Genomic DNA, 20,659 nt, shown 5'->3' on the forward strand with positions numbered 1-20,659 from the left:
GCTGTAACTTAAAGAGACAGTCGACAGTACTGAAATTTGGACTGTGCATACTTTGGTTCATGAGAAGAGAGAGTGCAATAAAACTCAGCGACAGTGATGAAAAACATCTTCGCATCCAGTGGTCTCGCCAACCTGTCACCTCATCAGTCATCTCCATTATGAGATAGACTTTCTGTACTCCTTTCTGCACTGCAGTAGTTTGTGTGGTGCTTGCATTTCACTCCTGCCAAATTCCTTCTCCATTTGTTAGCAATGTACAGCTAGAGTTTGGAGGAGCATGTTTTCATTGTGAAAACTTATTGGAAAATGGAGTCCTTAAATAGCTGCCAAATGAGTTTCTAAAGAAGTTTGGAGGTCAAAGTCCTCCGTCCAAACTATGTACAGAAACCTTCTTTGATGGCATAGTAATCTCCAAGGAAATGTGGCCACCAAGATCGACTGAATTAACACCACCATATTTTTTCCTTTGGGGCCATTTGAAGGGTCGAGTGTTCAATAACAAGCCACAAACATTACAGGCACTCTGAGAGAACATACAGCAAGAAATTCAGGCAATGACTCAAGACGTCCAGAGAAATCATAGCCATGGCATAGCCATGGGCACAATGACCCATGACTCAGCTATGTAGGGCAGAGCAGGGGTTAATGTCGAGGTTATAGGAAGGTTAAGTGGAAGTTAAAAGTTTAAGGGGAGGAGTGAAAGGGGGTGGTGATTACAAGGGGGAGAAAGAGCAGGGCTATACAAAGTAGGAGGGGGTGGTGGCTACCTAATCTGCATGTAGTCTCCTTTCAGAAAGGTGCCACTTACCCCCTCCAGCAGCTGGCATGGCGGAGATCAAATGGATTCCGGAGTGGCTGCATTCAGCAGCTTGCGGCGCAGATGGAGCCTGAATCACAGAGAGGCTGCAGGAAATTATCAGCAGGCTGGATATCAGTGCGGAGAGGGTGGTGCTGGCTGCATGGTGCATGCACAGATTGAGGCCATCACAGCGCCTGTCAGCAGATGCGGCTCCTCATCGGTGCCACAGGAGCCCCATGTCCTCATGGGCACCACAAGAGCCCCACCAGGGACCCTTAAGGATATGGCTTGCCCACTCCATCCATTCACAGGTCTCGACCCAGGAGGAATTCAGTCAGGTTCCTGGGGACAGCGGAGTAGCGCAGGCAGCTGGTGATGTGACCATGCTTGTGCCCTCTAGTGCCACAGGCTCCAACAAAATGGCGGTGGCCCCATTTGGCAATGCTCCTGTTGGTGGGGATGCTTTGTCTACAAGAGGATCTTTGCGGTGGTTGCACCCTTATCCTGGGCACCAGGGTCCCTCAGGAACAAACGGCACCAGCAGCAGGGAAGAAAGGCAGTGGGAGGTGAGGCCTTCATTCAGATCCCTGGTCGTGGTGCCAGATATGAGCACAGGGACTGGTCAGAGGGATTTTGGGCGAGCTGATGAGGGCCCCTTCCCCAGGTGTCAAGACGAGGACCGACAGGACCCAGGATCTTTAGCTGATGGGTATCAGGCACCGATGCAGCCCAGTGAGTATGTCTCTTTGTATTGTCCTTCTTTTTCTAATACTGCATCTCTGGGGTCAGGTTATAGTCAGGCTCCCCGGTTTACTGGGGGGCACTCCTGTTAGAGGGCCGGTTACAGGGGTTCAGGGTGAGGAAAGGGAAAATTTACTGGGTTTACTGGGGGGCATTCGGTAGTTGCTGGAAAGGCTGGAAAGGGCTCATAATGGGGTAGCTGGGTCCCCGGTTCCTATGTGAGACCCTTTAGAGCAAGTGATTTCTCCGGCGGAGGGGGTCGATTTTAGTGGGAATAATGTTTTGGTGTTAGTACAAACTGAAAAAGATAAGGAAGGGGATAGGATTATGTTCGATGATAGGGCTAAGGGAGAGGTATATGTCTGTTTATGTATATGTGTGTATATGTATATGTGTTTGTCCCGTGGTGGGGGGTTAAATGGGTCGGCCCGCTGCTTTTAGAGAGGAAAAAATAGGAATGGGGAAACATTTCAAAAGGAGAAGCGTCTAGTGAGACTTCTCAAGATGGCCATTTGTCTAAGTAGGTACCCGAAGAGGGATAAGGCAGTGATATGAAAGGAAGGTTTTTGTTATGGATTCAAGATTCCTACACCAGCACACAAGGTCTCATTTACTTTAAAGGGAAACTGTTAGGTCCACCATGCCCTCCAACCCAGCAGCATTCACCTATGTATGATTAAACTCCCTGCCTAGCCCAGCCCTGTGTAATGTAATTCCGGTAAATAAATGCTAATGAGGGCTTTGACTAGTCGATGGGGCGTTAGTTGCCCCAGATAAGTCAGCCCTCTTTCCTAAATATCATGCCCCTCTGGGCATGATAACATAATTTGCACTAGACAGCCTCATCGCCAGCTCATGCAAATCTAGCGCATGCGTGTCACTCATTTCAGCAGCTTCAATGTGTCTCTGAAGCCATGTATATGCTTCCCGACTTCAAAGACGTATTGCACATGATCAGAAGTTCAGAAGATGGTTGATTCAATAGATAGGGGTTTTTGGGTCAGATGAGAATTACATAGGCACTTTGATGAGATGGGTGGGAAAAGTGGCAAACGAGGGGTGGTCAGTGTCAAGAGTTAAAGCTTTTCTTGGCAGGGGTAGCATTTGGATGCAAGTTCAGGGGCTTTTGCGGACATTGCAAAGAATTTTCTAGTTTCTCAGTCTGTGAAGGGTATTAAAAGGGGGCAAACATTGCCTGACACTCGAAGGCCGGTTTAGTTTAAGTTACTGATTGAATTGGGAGGGAAGCTGGGTTAATTTGTAGTTAGCCTTTTGAAGAGGCATTATTTAAACTGGCTTTCTTGTGGGCTTTCTTTGGGGCCATGAGAATAGGGGAATTGGTGACACCATCTTCAGTCAGGGAGGGGGGCATATTGAGCCAAGATGCCATGGCAGCGGAGGAGTCAGTGGAATTCCGGGTTCGTCATTCAAAAAACGAACAGATGGGTAAATGAAAAAGAGTAGTTTTAAGGGCATTAAAAGGGTCCAGCATGTGCTCATTAATGTGTTTTAAAAATTATCGGTTTTTTGGCGGGAACAAGGCAAGTCCATTATTAAGACATAAGGATGGGTCTTTCTTATCAGTTTGGGGCTGTGTTTAAAAAGTGCTTGACAGTTTTGCTTTAGAAGCCAATAGGTTGTTTTCCTCAGTCATTTAAAATTGGTGCTGCAACAGAGGCAGAGTTGGGGCCTACCTTCAAGAGCAGTTCAGAAGATTGGCAGGTGGAAATCTTGGAAATATAAACTCTACGTGCGTCCACATTTGATATAAAAAAAAGAGGGTTAGAAGTGGTTGTTCTCATGTGCTTCTCTTTCTTTATCTCTCTTTTTTACCATAGGTAGAGCATGGCTAGTATGGATATTTGGCCACTTGTTCATTTATTGGACAGCGTTGAGGGACAATGTCCAAAAAAACAGGCGCCAATTGGGGTTTACCAAAAAATAACGTAATTATGTGGATAGGGGTTTGTGGTATGAGTTTTCATCAGGTATTGTCGGATTTTCATGGTTTCAGAAGTGCTGGTGTTATACAGTGGGGAAAAAAAGTACTGTATTTAGTCAGCCACCAAATGTGCAAGTTCTTCCACTTAAAAAGATGAGAGAGGCCTGTAATTGACATCATAGGTAGACCACAACTATGAGAGTCAAAATGAGAAAACAAATCCAGAAAATCACCTTGTCTGATTTAGCAAGATTTATTTAGCAAATTATGGTGGAAAATAAGTATTTTGTCATTAACAAAAGTTCATCTCAATATTTTGTTATATATCCTTTGTTGGCAGTGACACAGGGCAAATGTTTTCTGTAACTCTTCACAAGGTTGGCACACATGGTTGGTGGTATGTTGGCCCATTCCTCCATGCAGATCTCCTCTAGAGCAGTGATGTTTTGGGCCTGTCGCTGTGCTCACAGTAAGTATCCTCTTTCTTAAGAAAGAGGACACTTACTGTGAGCTGAGTTTAAATAATCCCTTTAATACAAGCGCGTCTGTAGCTAAAATGGGCCTGTCGCTGTGCAACACGGACTTTCAACTACCTCCAAAGGTTTTCTATGGAGTTGAGATCTGGAGACTGGCTACGCCACTCCAGGACCTTCATATGCTTCTTACAAAGCCACTCCTTCGTTGCCCTGGCAGTGTGCTTGGGGTCATTATTATGCTGAAAGACCCATGCACATTTCATCTTCAATGCCCTTGCTGATGGAAGGAGGTTTGCACTCAAAATCTCACGATACATGGCCTCATTCATTCTTTTATGTACACGGATCAGTCATCCTGGTCCCTTTGCAGAGAAACAGCCCCAAAGCATGATGTTGCCACCCTAATGCTTCACAGTAGGTATGGTGTTCTTTGGATGCAACTCAGCATTCTGTCTCCTCCAAACACGAAAAGTTTTGTTTCTACCAAACAGTTCTACTTTGGTTTCATCAGACCATAAGACTTTCTCCCAATACTCTTCTGGATAATCCAAATGCTCTCTAGAAAACTTCAGATGGGCCCGGACATGTACTGGCTTAAGCAGGGGGACACGTCTGGCACTGCAGGATCTGAGTCCCTGGAGGTGTAGTATGTTACTGATGGTAGCCTTTGTTACGGTGGTCCCAGCTCTATGCAGGTCATTCACTAGGTCCCACCGTGTGGTTCTGGGATTTTTACGCACCGTTAGTGTTGAGCATTCCGATACTGCAAGTATCGGGTATCGGCCGATACTTGCGGTATCGGAATTCCGATACCGAGATCCGATACTTTTGTGGTATCGGGAATCGGAATCGGAAGTTTCCAGTGTATGGTTCCCAGGGTCTGAAGGAGAGGAAACTCTCCTTCAGGCCCTGGGATCCATATGAATGTGTAAAATAAAGAATTAAAATAAAAAATATTGATATACTCACCTGTCCGGAGGCCCCTGGACATCACCGCTGGTAAACGGCAGCCTTCTTTGTTTAAAATGAGCGCGTTCAGCACCTTCCATGACGTCACGGCTTCTGATTGGTCGCGTGCCGCTCATGTGACCGCCACGCGACCAATCACAAGCCGCGACGTCATCCCTCAGGTCCTAAATTCCCTTCTAGGAATTTAGGACCTGAGGGATGATGTCACGGCTTGTGATTGGTCGCGTGAGCGGTCACATGGGCGGTTGCAACCAATCACAAGCTGTGACGTCATCTAAGGCCCTGAACGCGCTCATTCTTAAGAAGGAAGGCTGCCGGAAAGAAGCAGGGCACGTCCGAGGGTGAGTATATACCTAATAGGAATATACTCACCCTCGGCTTCTTTCCGGCAGCCTTCCTTCCTTCCTAAGAATGAGCGCGTTCAGGGCCTTAGATGACGTCACGGCTTGTGATTGGTCGCGGCCGCCCATGTGACCGCCACGCGACCAATCACAAGCCGTGACGTCATCCCTCAGGTCCTAAATTCCTAGAAGGGAATTTAGGACCTGAGGGATGACGTCGCGGCTTGTGATTGGTCGCGTGGCGGTCACATGAGCGGCACGCGACCAATCAGAAGCCGTGGCGTCATGGAAGGTGCTGAACGCGCTCATTTTAAACAAAGAAGGCTGCCGGTTACCAGCGGTAAGGTCCAGGCTGCGTCGGAGAGGTGAGTATATCAATATTTTTTATTTTAATTCTTTATTTTACACATTAATATGGATCCCAGGGCCTGAAGGAGAGTTTCCTTCAGACCCTGGGAACCATCAGGGATACCTTCCGATACTTGAGTCCCATTGACTTGCATTGGTATCGGGTATCGGTATCGGATCAGATCCGATACTTTGCCAGTATCGGCCGATACTTTCCGATACCGATACTTTCAAGTATCGGACTGTATCGCTCAACACTACTCACCGTTCTTGTGATCATTTTGACCCCAAGGGGTGAGATCTTGCATGGAGCCCCAGATTGAAGGAGATTATCAGTGGTCTTGTATGTCTTCCATTTTCTTATTATTGCTCCCACAGTTGATTTCATCACACCAAGCTGCTTGCTGTTGCAGATTCAGTCTTCCCAGCCTGGTGCAGGGCTACAATTTTGTTTCTGGTGTCCTTCGACAGCTCTTTGGTCTTCACCATAGTGGAGTTTGGAGTGTGACTGTTTGAGGTTGTGGACAGGTGTCTTTTATACTGATAACAAGTTCAAACAGGTGCCATTGCTACTACAGGTAATGAGTGGAGGACAGAGGAGCCTCTTGAAGAAAAAGTTACAGGTCTGTGAGAGCTAGAAATCTTGCATGTTTTAGGTGACTAAATACTTGTTTTCCACCATAATTTGCAAAATAAATCTTGCCAAATCAAGCAAGGTGATTTTCTGGATTTGTTTCCTCATTTTGACTCTCATAGTTGTGGTCTACCTATGATGTCAATTACAGGTGTCTCTCATCTTTTTAAGTGGGAGAACTTGCACAATTGGTGGCTGACTAAATACTTGTTTTCCCCACTGTATATATATATATATATATATATATATATATATATATATATATATATATATATATATATATATATATATATATTGGAACAGCACATGCAATCAAGTGGGTTCACAGGCCTCCCAGCAACTAATCCATATACTTGCTAAATTCTATAGGATTAAAAAAATGGGAAGCAGCACTCCAAATTTAGCCAAAAAATATAAATGGACATTGTTAGGACCACATGGCGTGGTGCAACGTTTTGGCTTTCGAAGGCCTTTTTCAAACAAATAATTGCTTGATTCAATAGAAAAAGAGCAATTTAATATTTGGTACAGAAACAATTGTTTGCAATTACAGAGTGTTAGGGCTCGAGTTCCTGCCTCTGCACAGGGGGAATCTCGAGCCATCTCTGCTGTGGTCTCCCATCTTCTCCAGCCGCAGTGGAGTGTTAATAAGGGATATCGGCCATGAGGTTTTTTTTTTGCGTTTGTGGGTGCCATATCTGACCATAAAGATATTTTGATCTGATACAGTGCCCAGAAAAGTATGGTGTACTGCTCAATCGGTGGAAAAAATTAACAAGACAAGGATAAAAGTGAATAGAGCTGCGTGAAGTTTTGTAGCCAGGAAGAGGGGGATTTAGTTAGGTATGAACAGTTGGAGTCCGGAGAAGGGAATTTGTGAAGGAGCGATGGGATTCATTTGAAATCAATAGGTATTGATCTGTGGGCTCTCAAGATTCAACAAGGGAAGGAAAGGGTATGTGTCTTGGAGGGACTCGCATTATTAGATGTTCAGGTAATGCTCGCTGTGGTGGGGAAGGGAGTTCTTGGAGTTGGTGTCAAAATATTGGTGGGGGTTGTACATCTTGGAGATGGGAATCTCTTATTGGTTTCGGAATTATGGTAACTGGCGGATTTTTGGGCTCTCAGGGTGGGGTCCCTGGGAGTCGGTGGATGAAAAATGTTTTCCGGCCATGAGATGCCCCCAAGCCTGTGGTTGCAGCTGGGGGTAAGGCTGGATGGTTATATATATATTCTGGTTTCCGCCTGGTTTTGGAGACCCAAGAACCTCCTCATCCCAAGTTATTTATTACTGTTATGTTTATTGCAATGAAGGCCGATTTGGACAATTTAATCCAAAATGGTGTGTTGTCTGTTTATTTGGGAGAATCTGGGGATATTGGGCCTGGTAAAGAAGGGGAACTTCTAAGAAAAGGAAGCCTCTACATTGCTGCAGTCATGCAAAATACATTCAACAATATGGGACTGTGCATGTGTGCGTGCATACAAATGGTGGACAATTTCAACACCTGCTTTAAAACATTAGTTTTTTTATGAACCAAGGTAATTACTGTCCAAATTTCAGTATAGTCAACTGTCTCTTAGAAGTTACAGCAATTTTTCCCGGTAAAGTAGCGAGTGAATCACCCTGTATTTTTCCTCTGACTGTAACACTCCTGATTTTCACTTACAAATACTGATTTAAAATACTGACCAAATACTGCTAGTGTGAACTTGGCATTAAACGAGGTTTGAACATTGACTTTCGTCTAATTCAGACATCAGGTTTTTTTACGCACAAGGAAAAATGGACTGAGTTTCATTAGTGATTTTCAAGTTATTGCATTATTGCATTTTAGAGAATTTCTAACTATTTCCTCAACTTAATGCAGGTTCCTAGGAAAGAGTTGATCTGCAGATGACAAGTGTTTATGACACCCTTTGATCTCCTTATGTTTTTTTTTAGACACAATAGATGACAAAACATAATACAGCAATTTGCAAATATAATATTTTTTATTCTATCACAAACATTCCTTTTATGATGAGCGAGCCATTAACATAGCAGTGCAATCCAAGATAGCACAGGAAAAAAAGCCGCCTCCAGCGCTCAGGAGTAGCCCAAAGATTTCCACTGGCAGCTGACATTCTGACAATGGCAACGCAGACTGATTTTTTTTTTCAATACAGCATTATTTATTTAATTGCTCCCTCCAAGTAAGGCCACCCATATACCTGGAAAATAAATAAAAATGAGTACAGTAATTCACAATGGAACGTTCTGTTTGCAGGACTTGCGAAGGAATCAGAAAAGAATGGCTGAGTTAAATGCCACAATCCGAAAACTGGAGGACAGAAATACATTGCTTGTGGATGAGAGAAATGAACTGGTAATGGATCTCTTTGCATATTATTGTTTAATTATTGATGAACTACCTGTTTTTGTAGATTTTAAAGCACTTCTAATATTGCTGATATCTGATACCATGCAGTGAGATTGCAAAATAATTTACAGTATTGGTTGTTTCTTAGCTACGGAGAGTCAGAGAAGCAGAAAAACAATGCAAACCTCTCCTGGAAAAGAACAAGTGCCTCACTAAAAGAAATGATGAATTAATGCAATCGCTGCAACGCATGGAAGAGAAGCTGAAAACCCTTTCTAAGGAGAATGCAGAGATGGTACGTATTACATAACGGATTGCAAGTAAAGCATGTTCACACAGTGAAGAGTTTGCACTGTGGAAACAGCCCTTTAAATCCATGGATTTGATGACGGATTTTACCATTTGTATTTTAGACCCTCTTTAAAGGGAACTGTCCCATCTGGAACTTGTCTCCAGATGTCTCCAAAGCCTACCCATATACCCCATGAAACGGCTCTAACCTGTATAATCAAACACTTTCACCTACAGAAAGAGAAAATCATATCTCACCCTCCATTGAAAAAGTTGAGATCCCTAAATGATCTTGATCAAGCCGGAGAAGAGCAAGAGATTGAGTTCCTGAAGTTACAAGTGGTAGAACAACAGAACATCATTGATGATTTAACAAGAGTGAGTAAAATATAATTGTAAAGATCTAGAGACAAGAAATGACACTGAGAGATTTCCTTCCCATTTGGTGAAATAGCGCAAATATATTTCAGGAATCTATGTTCAAAATGTAATAATCACCTAATGTTAGACCTGCACTGTAATACAACGGGCGAGTGCTTAGATAAGACCTTATATATATACATATATATATATATATATATATATATATATATACAGTATACAGTATATATATATATATATATATATATATATATATATATATATATTAGAGAGGAAGAGATAAAATGTTATAGATATGTGCGTGTATGTGTGTGTGTGTGTGTATATATATATATATATATATATATATATATATATATATATATATATATACTAGCTGTACTACCCGGCTTCGCCCGGGTTAATGACTGCTGTTAGCAAAATAGAATGTGTTAACAAAAATTTATTCTGCACACAAAAACCACAAAACAAATAGATAGAAATGTAATTATTAAAAGGCAAAAACTAAGCTAATAGAAGCATTTCACAACATATATTAGCTTTGTTATACTGAGAATGTCTTTGTTGCCTATATTAACCAATCAGAGCTCAGGTTAATTAACTGTAGCAAAATAGAAGCTGAGCTGTGATTGGTTGCTATTGGCAGCCTGATAAATCCCCAGCCAACAGGAAGCCCTCCCCCCTGGCAGTATATATTAGCTCACACATACACATAATAGACAGGTCATGTGACTGACAGCTGCCGTATTTCCTATATGGTAAATTTGTTGCTCTTGTAGTTTGTCTGCTTATTAATCAGATTTTTATTTTTGAAGGGCAATACCAGACTTGTGTGTGTTTTAGGGCGAGTTTCATGTGTCAAGTTGTGTGTGTTGAGTTGCGTGTGGCGACATGCATGTAGCGACTTTTGTGAGATGAGTTTTGTGTGGCGACATGCGTGTAGCAACATTTTGTGTGTCGAGTTGCATGTGACAGGTTAGTGTAGCAAGTTGTGTGCAGCAAGATTTGTGCATGGCGAGTTTTGCGCGTGGCGAGTTTTATGTGTGGTGCGTTTTGAGTATGTGCAAGTTTTGTGTGAGGCAACTTTTGCATGTGTTGCAACTTTTGTGCATGTGGCAATTTTTCCGCGTGTGCAAGTTTTGCGTGTGGCGAGTTTTCCATGAGGTGAGTTATGCACGTGTGGCGAGTTTTGCGTGAGCCTTGTTTTGCATGTGGCGAGTTTTGCATGCGGCGAATTTTGCACGTTGCGAGTTTTGAGCGGTGACTTTTGTGTGGCGAGGTTGGTGTATGTGTGGTGAAATGTGTGCTGAGGGTGGTATGTGTGTTCAAGCACGTGGTAGTGTGTGGCGCATTTTCTGTCTGTGTTCATATCCCCGTGTGTGGTGATTATCCCATGTCGGGGCCCCACCTTAGCAACTGCATGGTATATACTCTTTGGCGCCATCGCTCTCATTCTTTAAGTCCCCCTTGTTCACATCTGGCAGCTGTCAATTTGCCTCCAACACTTTTCCTTTCACTTTTTCCCCATTATGTAGATAGGGGCAAAATAGTTTGGTGAATTGGAAAGCGCGGGGTTAAAATTTCGCCTCACAGCATAGCCTATGATGCACTCGGGGTCCAGACGTGTGACTGTGCAAAATTTTGTGGCTGTAGCTGCGACGGTGCAGATGCCAATCCCGGACATACACACATTCATATACACACACACACACACACACACACACACACACACACACACACACACACACACACACACACACACACACACACACACATTTAGCTTTATATATTAGATATATTTAACAGTTTTAGGTAGTTATGACAAAAATGCTGCAAGGTAAGAATGATTTGAGAGATAGAAATGTAAAATCAAATCAATATTTGATGTGACCACCCTTTGCCTTCAAAATGGCATCAATTCTTCTAGGTACACTTGCTTATAGTTTTTAAAAGAACTCAGCAGGGAGGTTGTTCTAAATATCTTGGAGAACTAACCACAGGTCTTCTATGGATATTCTGTTGTTCATATGGGTCAAGAGTAGTGATGAGCGAGTATACTCTTTGCTCGGGTTTTCCCGAGCATGCTCGGGTGGTCTCTGAGTATTTGTGACTGCTCGGAGATTTCGTTTTGTCCACGTAACTGCATGATTTTTCAGCTGCTAGCCAGCCTGAGTACATGTGGGGGTTGCCTGGTTACTAGGGAATCCCCACATGTATTCAAGCTGTCTAGCAGTCGTAAATCATGTAGCTGCGTCAACGTAAACTAAATCTCCGAGCAGTCACAAATACTCAGAGACCACCCGAGTGTGCTTAGGAAAACCCGAGCAACGAGTATACTCGCTCATCACTAGTCAAGAGTCCAAATTAGGTTTCTGATATGTTTTAAATCTGACCTTCCTCACTAGGACAAAAGTGTGCAGTTTTTGTTCTCATATTATTCCCATTGCCCCCCTGAGTACTCAGTTTTTTTATTTATTTAATTTTCATTCTGCTATTCAGTTTCAGAGATAGGGGCCTTTTATTTTTATGGTCATTACAAGGGGGTGTTGCTCACAGGATTCTCTGGGGTTGTCTTTAGGCTGCACTGCATTATTACCCTGTGAGCCGTGCCCCCTTGATAAAGACCATAAAGGGTCCTCTTTAAGGAAGGTGTATTTTGTAGTATATTGTAGTAAGACATTAACAACGTTGTATGTAAAGAGCATTCACATTTTTAATGAGATATCAGTTGACCACTTGCATAATGCAACCATTGGTCACCTTACCCACAGATATCCAGTACCTTTGACAATATTACTGGTTAGTCACTATGCATCATGAAGATGGTGAACATGAAGAATACTTAGTAAAAAATGTTTTTTTCTATGTGCTTATGTTAATTTAGTGTCCATATCCACATAAATATGTGAATTATATATATTTTTACAGGATAGAGAAAAACTTATTAGACGAAAAAAACATAAAAGAAGTTCGAAGCCTATAAAGGTAAACACTATGACAGACTCTAAGTAAATAAATATGGAATTCTAACAAACTAGTAGAATAGGGTGGTTATCTTTAAAATACAGCATGTGAGCCCCATACACTCAAATGGTGAGAGAATCTTGACTATCATTCCTCTCTCATCATCCATCATGTGCTTCACAGTTTACGTATGAAGAATTTAAAAGGGTGTTCTCAAGTTCTTAAATAGCTTTCATTAGTTAGACAGCATGAAAATAAGCAAGTTTGCTAATTACTTGCTTTTTTATATTTGCGTTCATTCTCTTGATATTAGATATTTTATCTTATATAGTATACAACTTGTTTCCATGGAGCTGGGCCTCCAGATCCTGACTGAGAGTTTTCAGAAATTACAGTCCAGTATAGGAGTTAACTCTTAACATCCCAGTCAGCTCTCTCCAGCCCATTGATTTCTGTACATAAGTTAGCTGCTCACCTCCCTCACATCATCTGATTAGATGCAGTTATACAGCCCACAGCTTTCACAGCTGGTCCCCTAATCTACACTCTTAACTCTTGATAACAGGGGTCTGTGTGCTTGTTCAATTACCCGTTAACTCTGTGTGTAAATATAGTAATGGTAGTGTAGATTCTGCAACAAACCACTGAGAGCTGACTATGTTCTAGCAGAACTAGTAATGGGCTTTATAGTTCTACTAATATAACATGGAAATATCGTAAAGAGGTTTTTAGCAAATTGTACCTCCTCTATCAACTGGAGGCTAAAGCGACGCAAAGAGAGGCTCCTGCTCTGTAGGACTCAGCACCATGTGTATCATGGTCTCCCACTGATTTGTGGCCACCCACATTTTTTTCCATATACCGTATATGTTCTGATCACCATGAGTATTCTTCTTCCTTGCAATGAATAGTACTTTCCAATGTAATAAGCTGAATATATTTCCATACTTACAGAGACACCTTGTAGACACTGTATTTGGATATGATGATGACTCTATGGATTCTGAAACATCATCAGTAGCTTCCTATCGAACGGACAGGACGCCAGCCACGCCAGATGATGATTTAGATGAAGTAAGTCATCTTGCAGTTCTTTACAATGTCCCCATTTAAACTTACAATAACCATCGGAGTAGGTTCACCCATTCAGTATTTTCTGTGGATTCACTGTGTGTGTTTCTCAGCTGAAATCTGTAGTGCAAATTTACATTGCAATACAAGTGAATATGGTTTGGAAAATTTCATTCATAAAAATCTGTACGTAAATGAGAGCAAACTACTGATATTTAGATCTTTCTTATGTAGATTTTCACTGTGGATTTCATTACATAAAACGATTTGTAGCAAAATACAAATCCACAACAAAATATATAAATAAAACATGGAGATTTGTTGTGAAATCGACACAGGTTTGGGAATATATTTGCAGCTGAACCTTGCAGCAATCAGTTTCTTTCCTGCGTACTATTTGCAAAAGACTATCCTGTACAATTGGTGTGATAGAGATCATATAGGTTAATATATGCAGCGATGTCCAGATCCAATAGCACATGCAGTAAAAACTCTCCAAAAGACCATCTCTTTGAGAAGATCACCCCAGACCAGACCATATTACTTGTGACAGATTTTCATTTTCACCATATATTATACATGCTAGCCTTTCAGAAGACCACCCAGCTAGGTGAACACTCTTCAAAGCACAGAGATTACACTTTGAATATAAACAGGGCTGCCAACAGGAATTTCAGGGCCCCATACTGGCAAAATTTTCAGGCCCCTTTGTGAATCCGCCCAGGCTCCACCCCAGCTCTGCCTTCACCCCACTAACCTTCCACAGTCCCAACGCTCGCTCATGGAAAACTCCACTTCTGCACCATGTTCTCACTAATCACACAGTTCCCATCGAACATCAGGTCCCATACGTAGCCATCAGCTTTTGTTTTGACCAAAATACTTTTTTAAGCCTGCCACCACGACAAGGTAGACTCTTTTGGCTGGGCCCTACTCTAAGCTATTAAACATTTGTTAAAATACTCAATAATTTTTGTAGTTTTGTAGAGAGACCTGTAGAAGCGCAACACAGCTAAAAACGGCCGTTGTCTTTGCACTCTCTAGCCCCCTGTTATGGACCTGGTGGTTAGGTGCACCAGGAATGACCTGATAGTTAAACACGGAATCGGGATGAGCTCTGGGGAAATGGGAACTCTGCTGACCGCAAACCCTACTCCTATCAACACAACTAGAAATAGCCGTGGAGCGTGCCTGACTCTGCCTAGACGCCTATTCACAGCCTAAGAGCTAACTATCCCTAAAGAAAGGAAACAAAGCCTCACTTGCCTCAGAGAAATTTCCCCAAAGGTAAAAGCAGCCCCCCACAAGTATTGACTGTGAGTTAAGAGGAAATCACAAACACAGGATGAAATAGGCTTTAGCAAAGGGAGGCCAGTCTAACTAAACAGATTGAGGATAGAAAAGGGATCTTTGCGGTCAACACAAAAAACTACAAAATCACGCAGAGTGTGCAAAAAATACCCCCGCACCGACTCACGGTGCGGTGGTGCCACTCTGCACCCCCAGAGCTTCCAGCTAGCCAGGCAGTTTCATGATAGCAAGCTGGACTAGAACTTAGCAAGAAAAACCAAATGTAACAAATGAACTTAGCTTCGCTGGAGTAAACAGGTCCTCAGAAAGGAACTTAGCTTCGCTGGAGTAGACAGGTCCTCAGAAAGATCCAGGAGAGATCTGAACCAGTACTAGAACATTGACAGCTGGCAAGGAGTAACGATCTGAGTGGAGTTATATAGAGAATCCAGCCTAGCCCTAAACGAGGACAGGTGGGGAAGGAATCTCAGAACCAGCAGCTCCACTCACAGCCACAGAGGGAGTCCACAGACAGAACTCACCGAAGTACCATTCATGACCACAGGAGGGAGTTCGAGAACGGAATTCACAACAGTACCCCCCCTTGAGGAGGGGTCACTGAACCCTCACCAGAGCCCCCAGGCCGATCAGGACGAGCCAAATGAAAGGCACGAACTAAATCGGCAGCATGGACATCAGAGGCAACAACCCAGGAATTATCCTCCTGACCATAGCCCTTCCATTTGACCAAGTACTGAAGTTTTCGTCTCGAAATACGAGAATCCAAAATCTTCTCCACCACATACTCCAACTCCCCCTCGACCAACACCGGAGCAGGAGGATCAACGGAGGGAACCATAGGCGCCACATATCTCTGCAGCAACGACCTATGGAACACATTATGGATGGCAAAAGAAGCAGGAAGGGCCAAACGAAATGATACAGGATTAAGAATTTCAGAAATCTTATAAGGACCAATGAAACGAGGCTTAAACTTAGGAGAAGAAACCTTCATAGGAACATAATGAGATGATAACCAAACCAAATCCCCAACACAAAGTCGGGGACCAACACAGCGACGGCGGTTAGCGAAACTTTGAGCCTTCTCTTGGGACAAGGTCAAATTGTCCACCACATGAGTCCAAATTTGCTGCAACCTGTCCACCACAGAATCCACACCAGGACAGTCCGAAGGCTCAACCTGCCCTGAAGAAAAACGAGGATGAAAACCAGAATTACAAAAAAAAGGCGAAACCAAAGTAGCCGAACTGGCCCGATTATTAAGGGCGAACTCAGCCAATGGCAAGAAGGTCACCCAATCATCCTGATCCGCTGAAACAAAGCATCTCAGATAGGTTTCCAAAGTCTGATTGGTTCGTTCGGTTTGGCCATTTGTCTGAGGATGGAAAGCCGAAGAAAAAGACAAATCAATGCCCATCTTAGCACAAAAGGAACGCCAAAACCTTGAAACAAACTGGGAACCTCTGTCAGACTCGATGTTCTCCGGAATGCCATGCAAACGAACCACATGTTGGAAAAATAATGGAACCAAATCAGAGGAAGAAGGCAATTTAGGCAAGGGTACCAAATGGACCATTTTAGAGAAGCGATCACAAACCACCCAGATGACCGACATCCTTTGAGAAACAGGAAGATCTGAAATAAAATCCATGGAAACATGCATCCAGGGCCTTTTCGGGACCGGCAAGGGCAAACGTAACCCACTGGTACGAGAACAGCAGGGCTTAGCCCGAGCACAAGTCCCACAGGACTGCACAAAAGAACGCACATCCCGCGACAAAGAAGGCCACCAAAAGGACCTAGCCACCAAATCTCTGGTACCAAAATTCCCAGGATGACCAGCCAACACCGAACAATGAACCTCAGAGATAACTCTATTAGTCCATCTATCAGGGACAAACAGTTTCTCCGCTGGACAACGGTCAGGTCTATCAGCCTGGAACTCCTGCAGCACCCGCCGCAAATCAGGGGAGATGGCAGACAGAACTACCCCCTCTCTGAGAATACCAGCTGGCTCAGGAACCTTAGGAGAATCAGGCACAAAACTCCTTGAAAGGGCATCAGCCTTCACATTCTTAGAACCCGGAAGGTACGAAACCACAAAATTGAAACGGGAGAAAAACAGCGACCAACGTGCCTGTCTAGGATTCAACCGCTTGGCAGACTCGAGATAAGTCAGATTCTTGTGATCTGTCAAGACCACCACGCGATGCTTGGCTCCTTCAAGCTAATGTCGCCACTCCTCGAATGCCCACTTCATAGCCAACAACTTCCGATTGCCAACATCATAATTACGCTCAGCAGGCGAAAACTTTCTTGAAAAGAAAGCGCATGGCTTCATTACAGAACAATCAGAACTTCTCTGAGACAAAACAGCCCCTGCTCCAATTTCAGAAGCAATCAACCTCGACCTGAAAAGGGAGCGAAACATCTGGCTGACACAACACAGGAGCCGAAGAGAAACGACGTTTCAACTCCTGAAAAGCCTCAACGGCCGCAGAGGACCAATTCACCACATCAGCACCCTTCTTGGTCAAATCAGTCAACGGTTTAACAACACTAGAAAAATTAGCGATGAAGCGACGGTAAAAATTGGCAAAGCCCAGAAATTTCTGAAGGCTCTTCACAGATGTAGGCCGAGTCCAATCATAAATAACTTGGACTTTAACAGGATCCATCTCGATAGTAGAAGGGGAAAAAATGAAACCCAAAAAGGAAACCTTCCGAACTCCAAAGAGACACTTAGATCCCTTCACAAACAAGGAATTAGCACGAAGGACCTGGAACACCATTCTGACCTGCTTCACATGGGACTCCCAATCATCCGAAAAGACCAAAATATCATCCAAATATACGATCATGAATCTATCCAGATACTTTCGGAAGATGTCATGCATAAAGGACTGAAACACAGAGGGAGCATTAGAAAGGCCGAATGGCATCACCAGGTACTCAAAATGGCCCTCGGGCGTATTAAATGCTGTTTTCCATTCATCGCCCTGTTTAATACGCATGAGATTATACGCCCCTCGAAGGTCTATCTTGGTGAACCAACTAGCCCCCTTAATCCGAGCAAATAAATCAGACAGTAGAGGCAAAGGGTACTGAAATTTGACCGTGATTTTATTAAGAAGGCGGTAATCTATACAAGGTCTCAGAGAACCATCCTTCTTGGCCACAAAAAGAACCCTGCTCCCAATGGTGACGACGACGGGCGAATATGCCCTTTCTCCAAGGACTCCTTTATATAACTCCGCATAGCGGCGTGTTCTGGCACAGACAAATTGAAAAGTCGTCCCTTAGGGAACTTGCTACCAGGAATCAAATTAATAGCACAATCACAATCCCTATGAGGAGGTAGGGTACTAGACTTGGGCTCATCAAATACATCCCGGTAATCCGACAAAAACTCAGGGACTTCAGAAGGAGTGGGGGAAGAAATTGACAACAATGAAACATTCCCATGTACCCCTTGACAACCCCAACTGGACACCGACATTGATTTCCAATCCAATACTGGATTATGGACCTGCAGCCATGGCAAACCCAACACGACCACATCATGCAGATTATGCAACACCAAAAAGCGAATATCCTCCTGATGCGCAGGAGCCATGCACATGGTCAACTGGGTCCAGTACTGAGGCTTATTCTTGGCCAAAGGCGTAGCATCAATTCCCCTCAAAGGAATGGGATGCTGCAAGGGCTCCAAGAAAAAACCACAGCGCCTGGCAAACTCTAAGTCCATCAAATTCAGGGCAGCGCCTGAATCCACAAATGCCATAACAGAATAGGATGACAAAGAGCAAATCAGAGTAACGGCCAAAAGAAATTTAGGCTGTACAGTACCAATGGTGACGGACCTAGCGAAACGCTTAGTGCGCTTAGGACAATCAGAGATAGCATGAGTGGAGTCACCACAGTAAAAACACAGCCCATTCTGACATCTATGTTCTTGCCGTTCAGCTCTGGTCAAAGTCCTATCACATTGCATAGGCTCAGGCCTCTGCTCAGAGGATACCGCCAAATGGTGCACAGTTTTGCGCTCACGTAAGCGCCGATCGATCTGTATGGCCAAGGACATTGATTCATTCAGACCAGCAGGCGTGGGGAACCCCACCATAACATCCTTAAGGGCTTCAGAAAGACCCTTTCTGAAAATTGCTGCCAGGGCACACTCATTCCACTGAGTAAGCACAGACCACTTTCTGAACTTCTGGCAATATACCTCCACTTCATCCTGACCCTGACACAAAGCCAGCAAAATTTTCTCTGCCTGATCCACAGAATGCGGTTCATCATAAAGCAATCCCAGCGCCAGAAAAAACGCATCTACATTACACAATGCAGGATCTCCTGGCGCCAGGGCGAATGCCCAGTCTTGAGGGTCGCCACGCAACAAAGAAATAATGATTCTTACTTGCTGAATAGGGTCATTAGAAGAGCGGGGTTTCAGAGCAAGAAACAGTTTACAATTGTTTTTGAAATTCTGAAATTTAGATCTATCCCCAGAAAACAAATCAGGAATTGGAATTCTAGGCTCCAACATAGGATTCTGAACTACATAATCTTGAATGTTTTGTACCTTTGCAGCGAGTTGATCTACACTAGAGGACAGACCTTGAATGTCCATATCCACACCTGAGTTCTGAACCACCCAGAGTTTAAGGGGAAAAGAAAGGCAAAACACACTGCAGAGAAAAAAAAAATGGTCTCAGAACTTCTCTTTTCCCTCTATTGAGATGCATTAACACTTTGTGGGCCAGCTGTACTGTTATGGACCTGGTGGTTAGGTGCACCAGGAATGACCTGATAGTTAAACACGGAATCGGGATGAGCTCTGGGGAAATGGGAACTCTGCTGACCGCAAACCCTACTCCTATCAACACAACTAGAAATAGCCGTGGAGCGTGCCTGACTCTGCCTAGACGCCTATTCACAGCCTAAGAGCTAACTATCCCTAAAGAAAGGAAACAAAGCCTCACTTGCCTCAGAGAAATTTCCCCAAAGGTAAAAGCAGCCCCCCACAAGTATTGACTGTGAGTTAAGAGGAAATCACAAACACAGGATGAAATAGGCTTTAGCAAAGGGAGGCCAGTCTAACTAAACAGATTGAGGATAGAAAAGGGATATTTGCGGTCAACACAAAAAACTACAAAACCACGCAGAGTGTGTAAAAAATACCCCCGCACCGACTCACGGTGCGGTGGTGCCACTCTGCACCCCCAGAGCTTCCAGCTAGCCAGGCAGTTTCATGATAGCAAGCTGGACTAGAACTTAGCAAGAAAAACCAAATGTAACAAATGAACAAGCAGGAACTTAGCTTTGCTGGAGTAGACAGGTCCTCAGAAAGATCCAGGAGAGATCTGAACCAGTACTAGAACATTGACAGCTGGCAAGGAGTAATGATCTGAGTGGAGTTAAATAGAGAACCAGCAGCTCCACTCACTGCCACCAGAGGGAGTCCACAGACAGAACTCACCGAAGTACCATTCATGACCACAGGAGGGAGTTCGAGAACGGAATTCACAACAGCCCCCCACCTGCCTGAGATGTTTTAAACATTTTTTGGACCAATAAAGTTTGGACTTTATTCTGGTGAGTACACCTGAAAGAAAAAAAAGGTTCCATGCCTGCGGCATCTTTGATCAGCTGATGGTATTGGCTTTATGAATCACCAGTGGTGCTTGGCTTTCTCTATTTCTGTGATATTTTTATTTATTATTCTTTAAGGGAATGTGTCACACACATTTATTAAAAGGACCAATAATACCACATTCAAGGGACAAATACCTTCACACAATAGCCGGACCACATATTACCACCACATAGTGATGGAATAATACCACATACAAGGAACACATACTACTAAATCTGAGATGCGCTCATCAGAATTATCAGAGAATGTTTAACAATATAGAAAGGATAGCCTAAGTAGCTTCCTTACCTGTTTGCGTTATGCTGCGGTGATGATCTGTCCTAAATGCTGTTTTATTTTCATTTTTTCATTGCACATTTTCCCGTGTGC

The 20,659-nt window shown here is 43.5% G+C and overlaps 1 protein-coding gene across 1 annotated transcript in view; it reads left to right on the top strand.

Annotated features, from left to right (window-relative positions):
* JAKMIP2 (janus kinase and microtubule interacting protein 2) overlaps positions 1-20,659 on the top strand; it is a 200,929-nt gene that overhangs the window by 99,793 nt on the left and 80,477 nt on the right. The window contains exons 6-10 of the mRNA XM_077265817.1: positions 8,521-8,619; positions 8,762-8,908; positions 9,142-9,282; positions 12,214-12,270; positions 13,204-13,323. Of these exons, the coding sequence (XP_077121932.1) occupies positions 8,521-8,619; positions 8,762-8,908; positions 9,142-9,282; positions 12,214-12,270; positions 13,204-13,323 (564 nt within the window). The remainder of the gene's footprint in view (positions 1-8,520; positions 8,620-8,761; positions 8,909-9,141; positions 9,283-12,213; positions 12,271-13,203; positions 13,324-20,659) is intronic.

The sequence above is a fragment of the Ranitomeya variabilis genome, chromosome 5 (assembly GCF_051348905.1).
Source record: "Ranitomeya variabilis isolate aRanVar5 chromosome 5, aRanVar5.hap1, whole genome shotgun sequence".
Classification (NCBI taxonomy): domain Eukaryota; kingdom Metazoa; phylum Chordata; class Amphibia; order Anura; family Dendrobatidae; genus Ranitomeya; species Ranitomeya variabilis.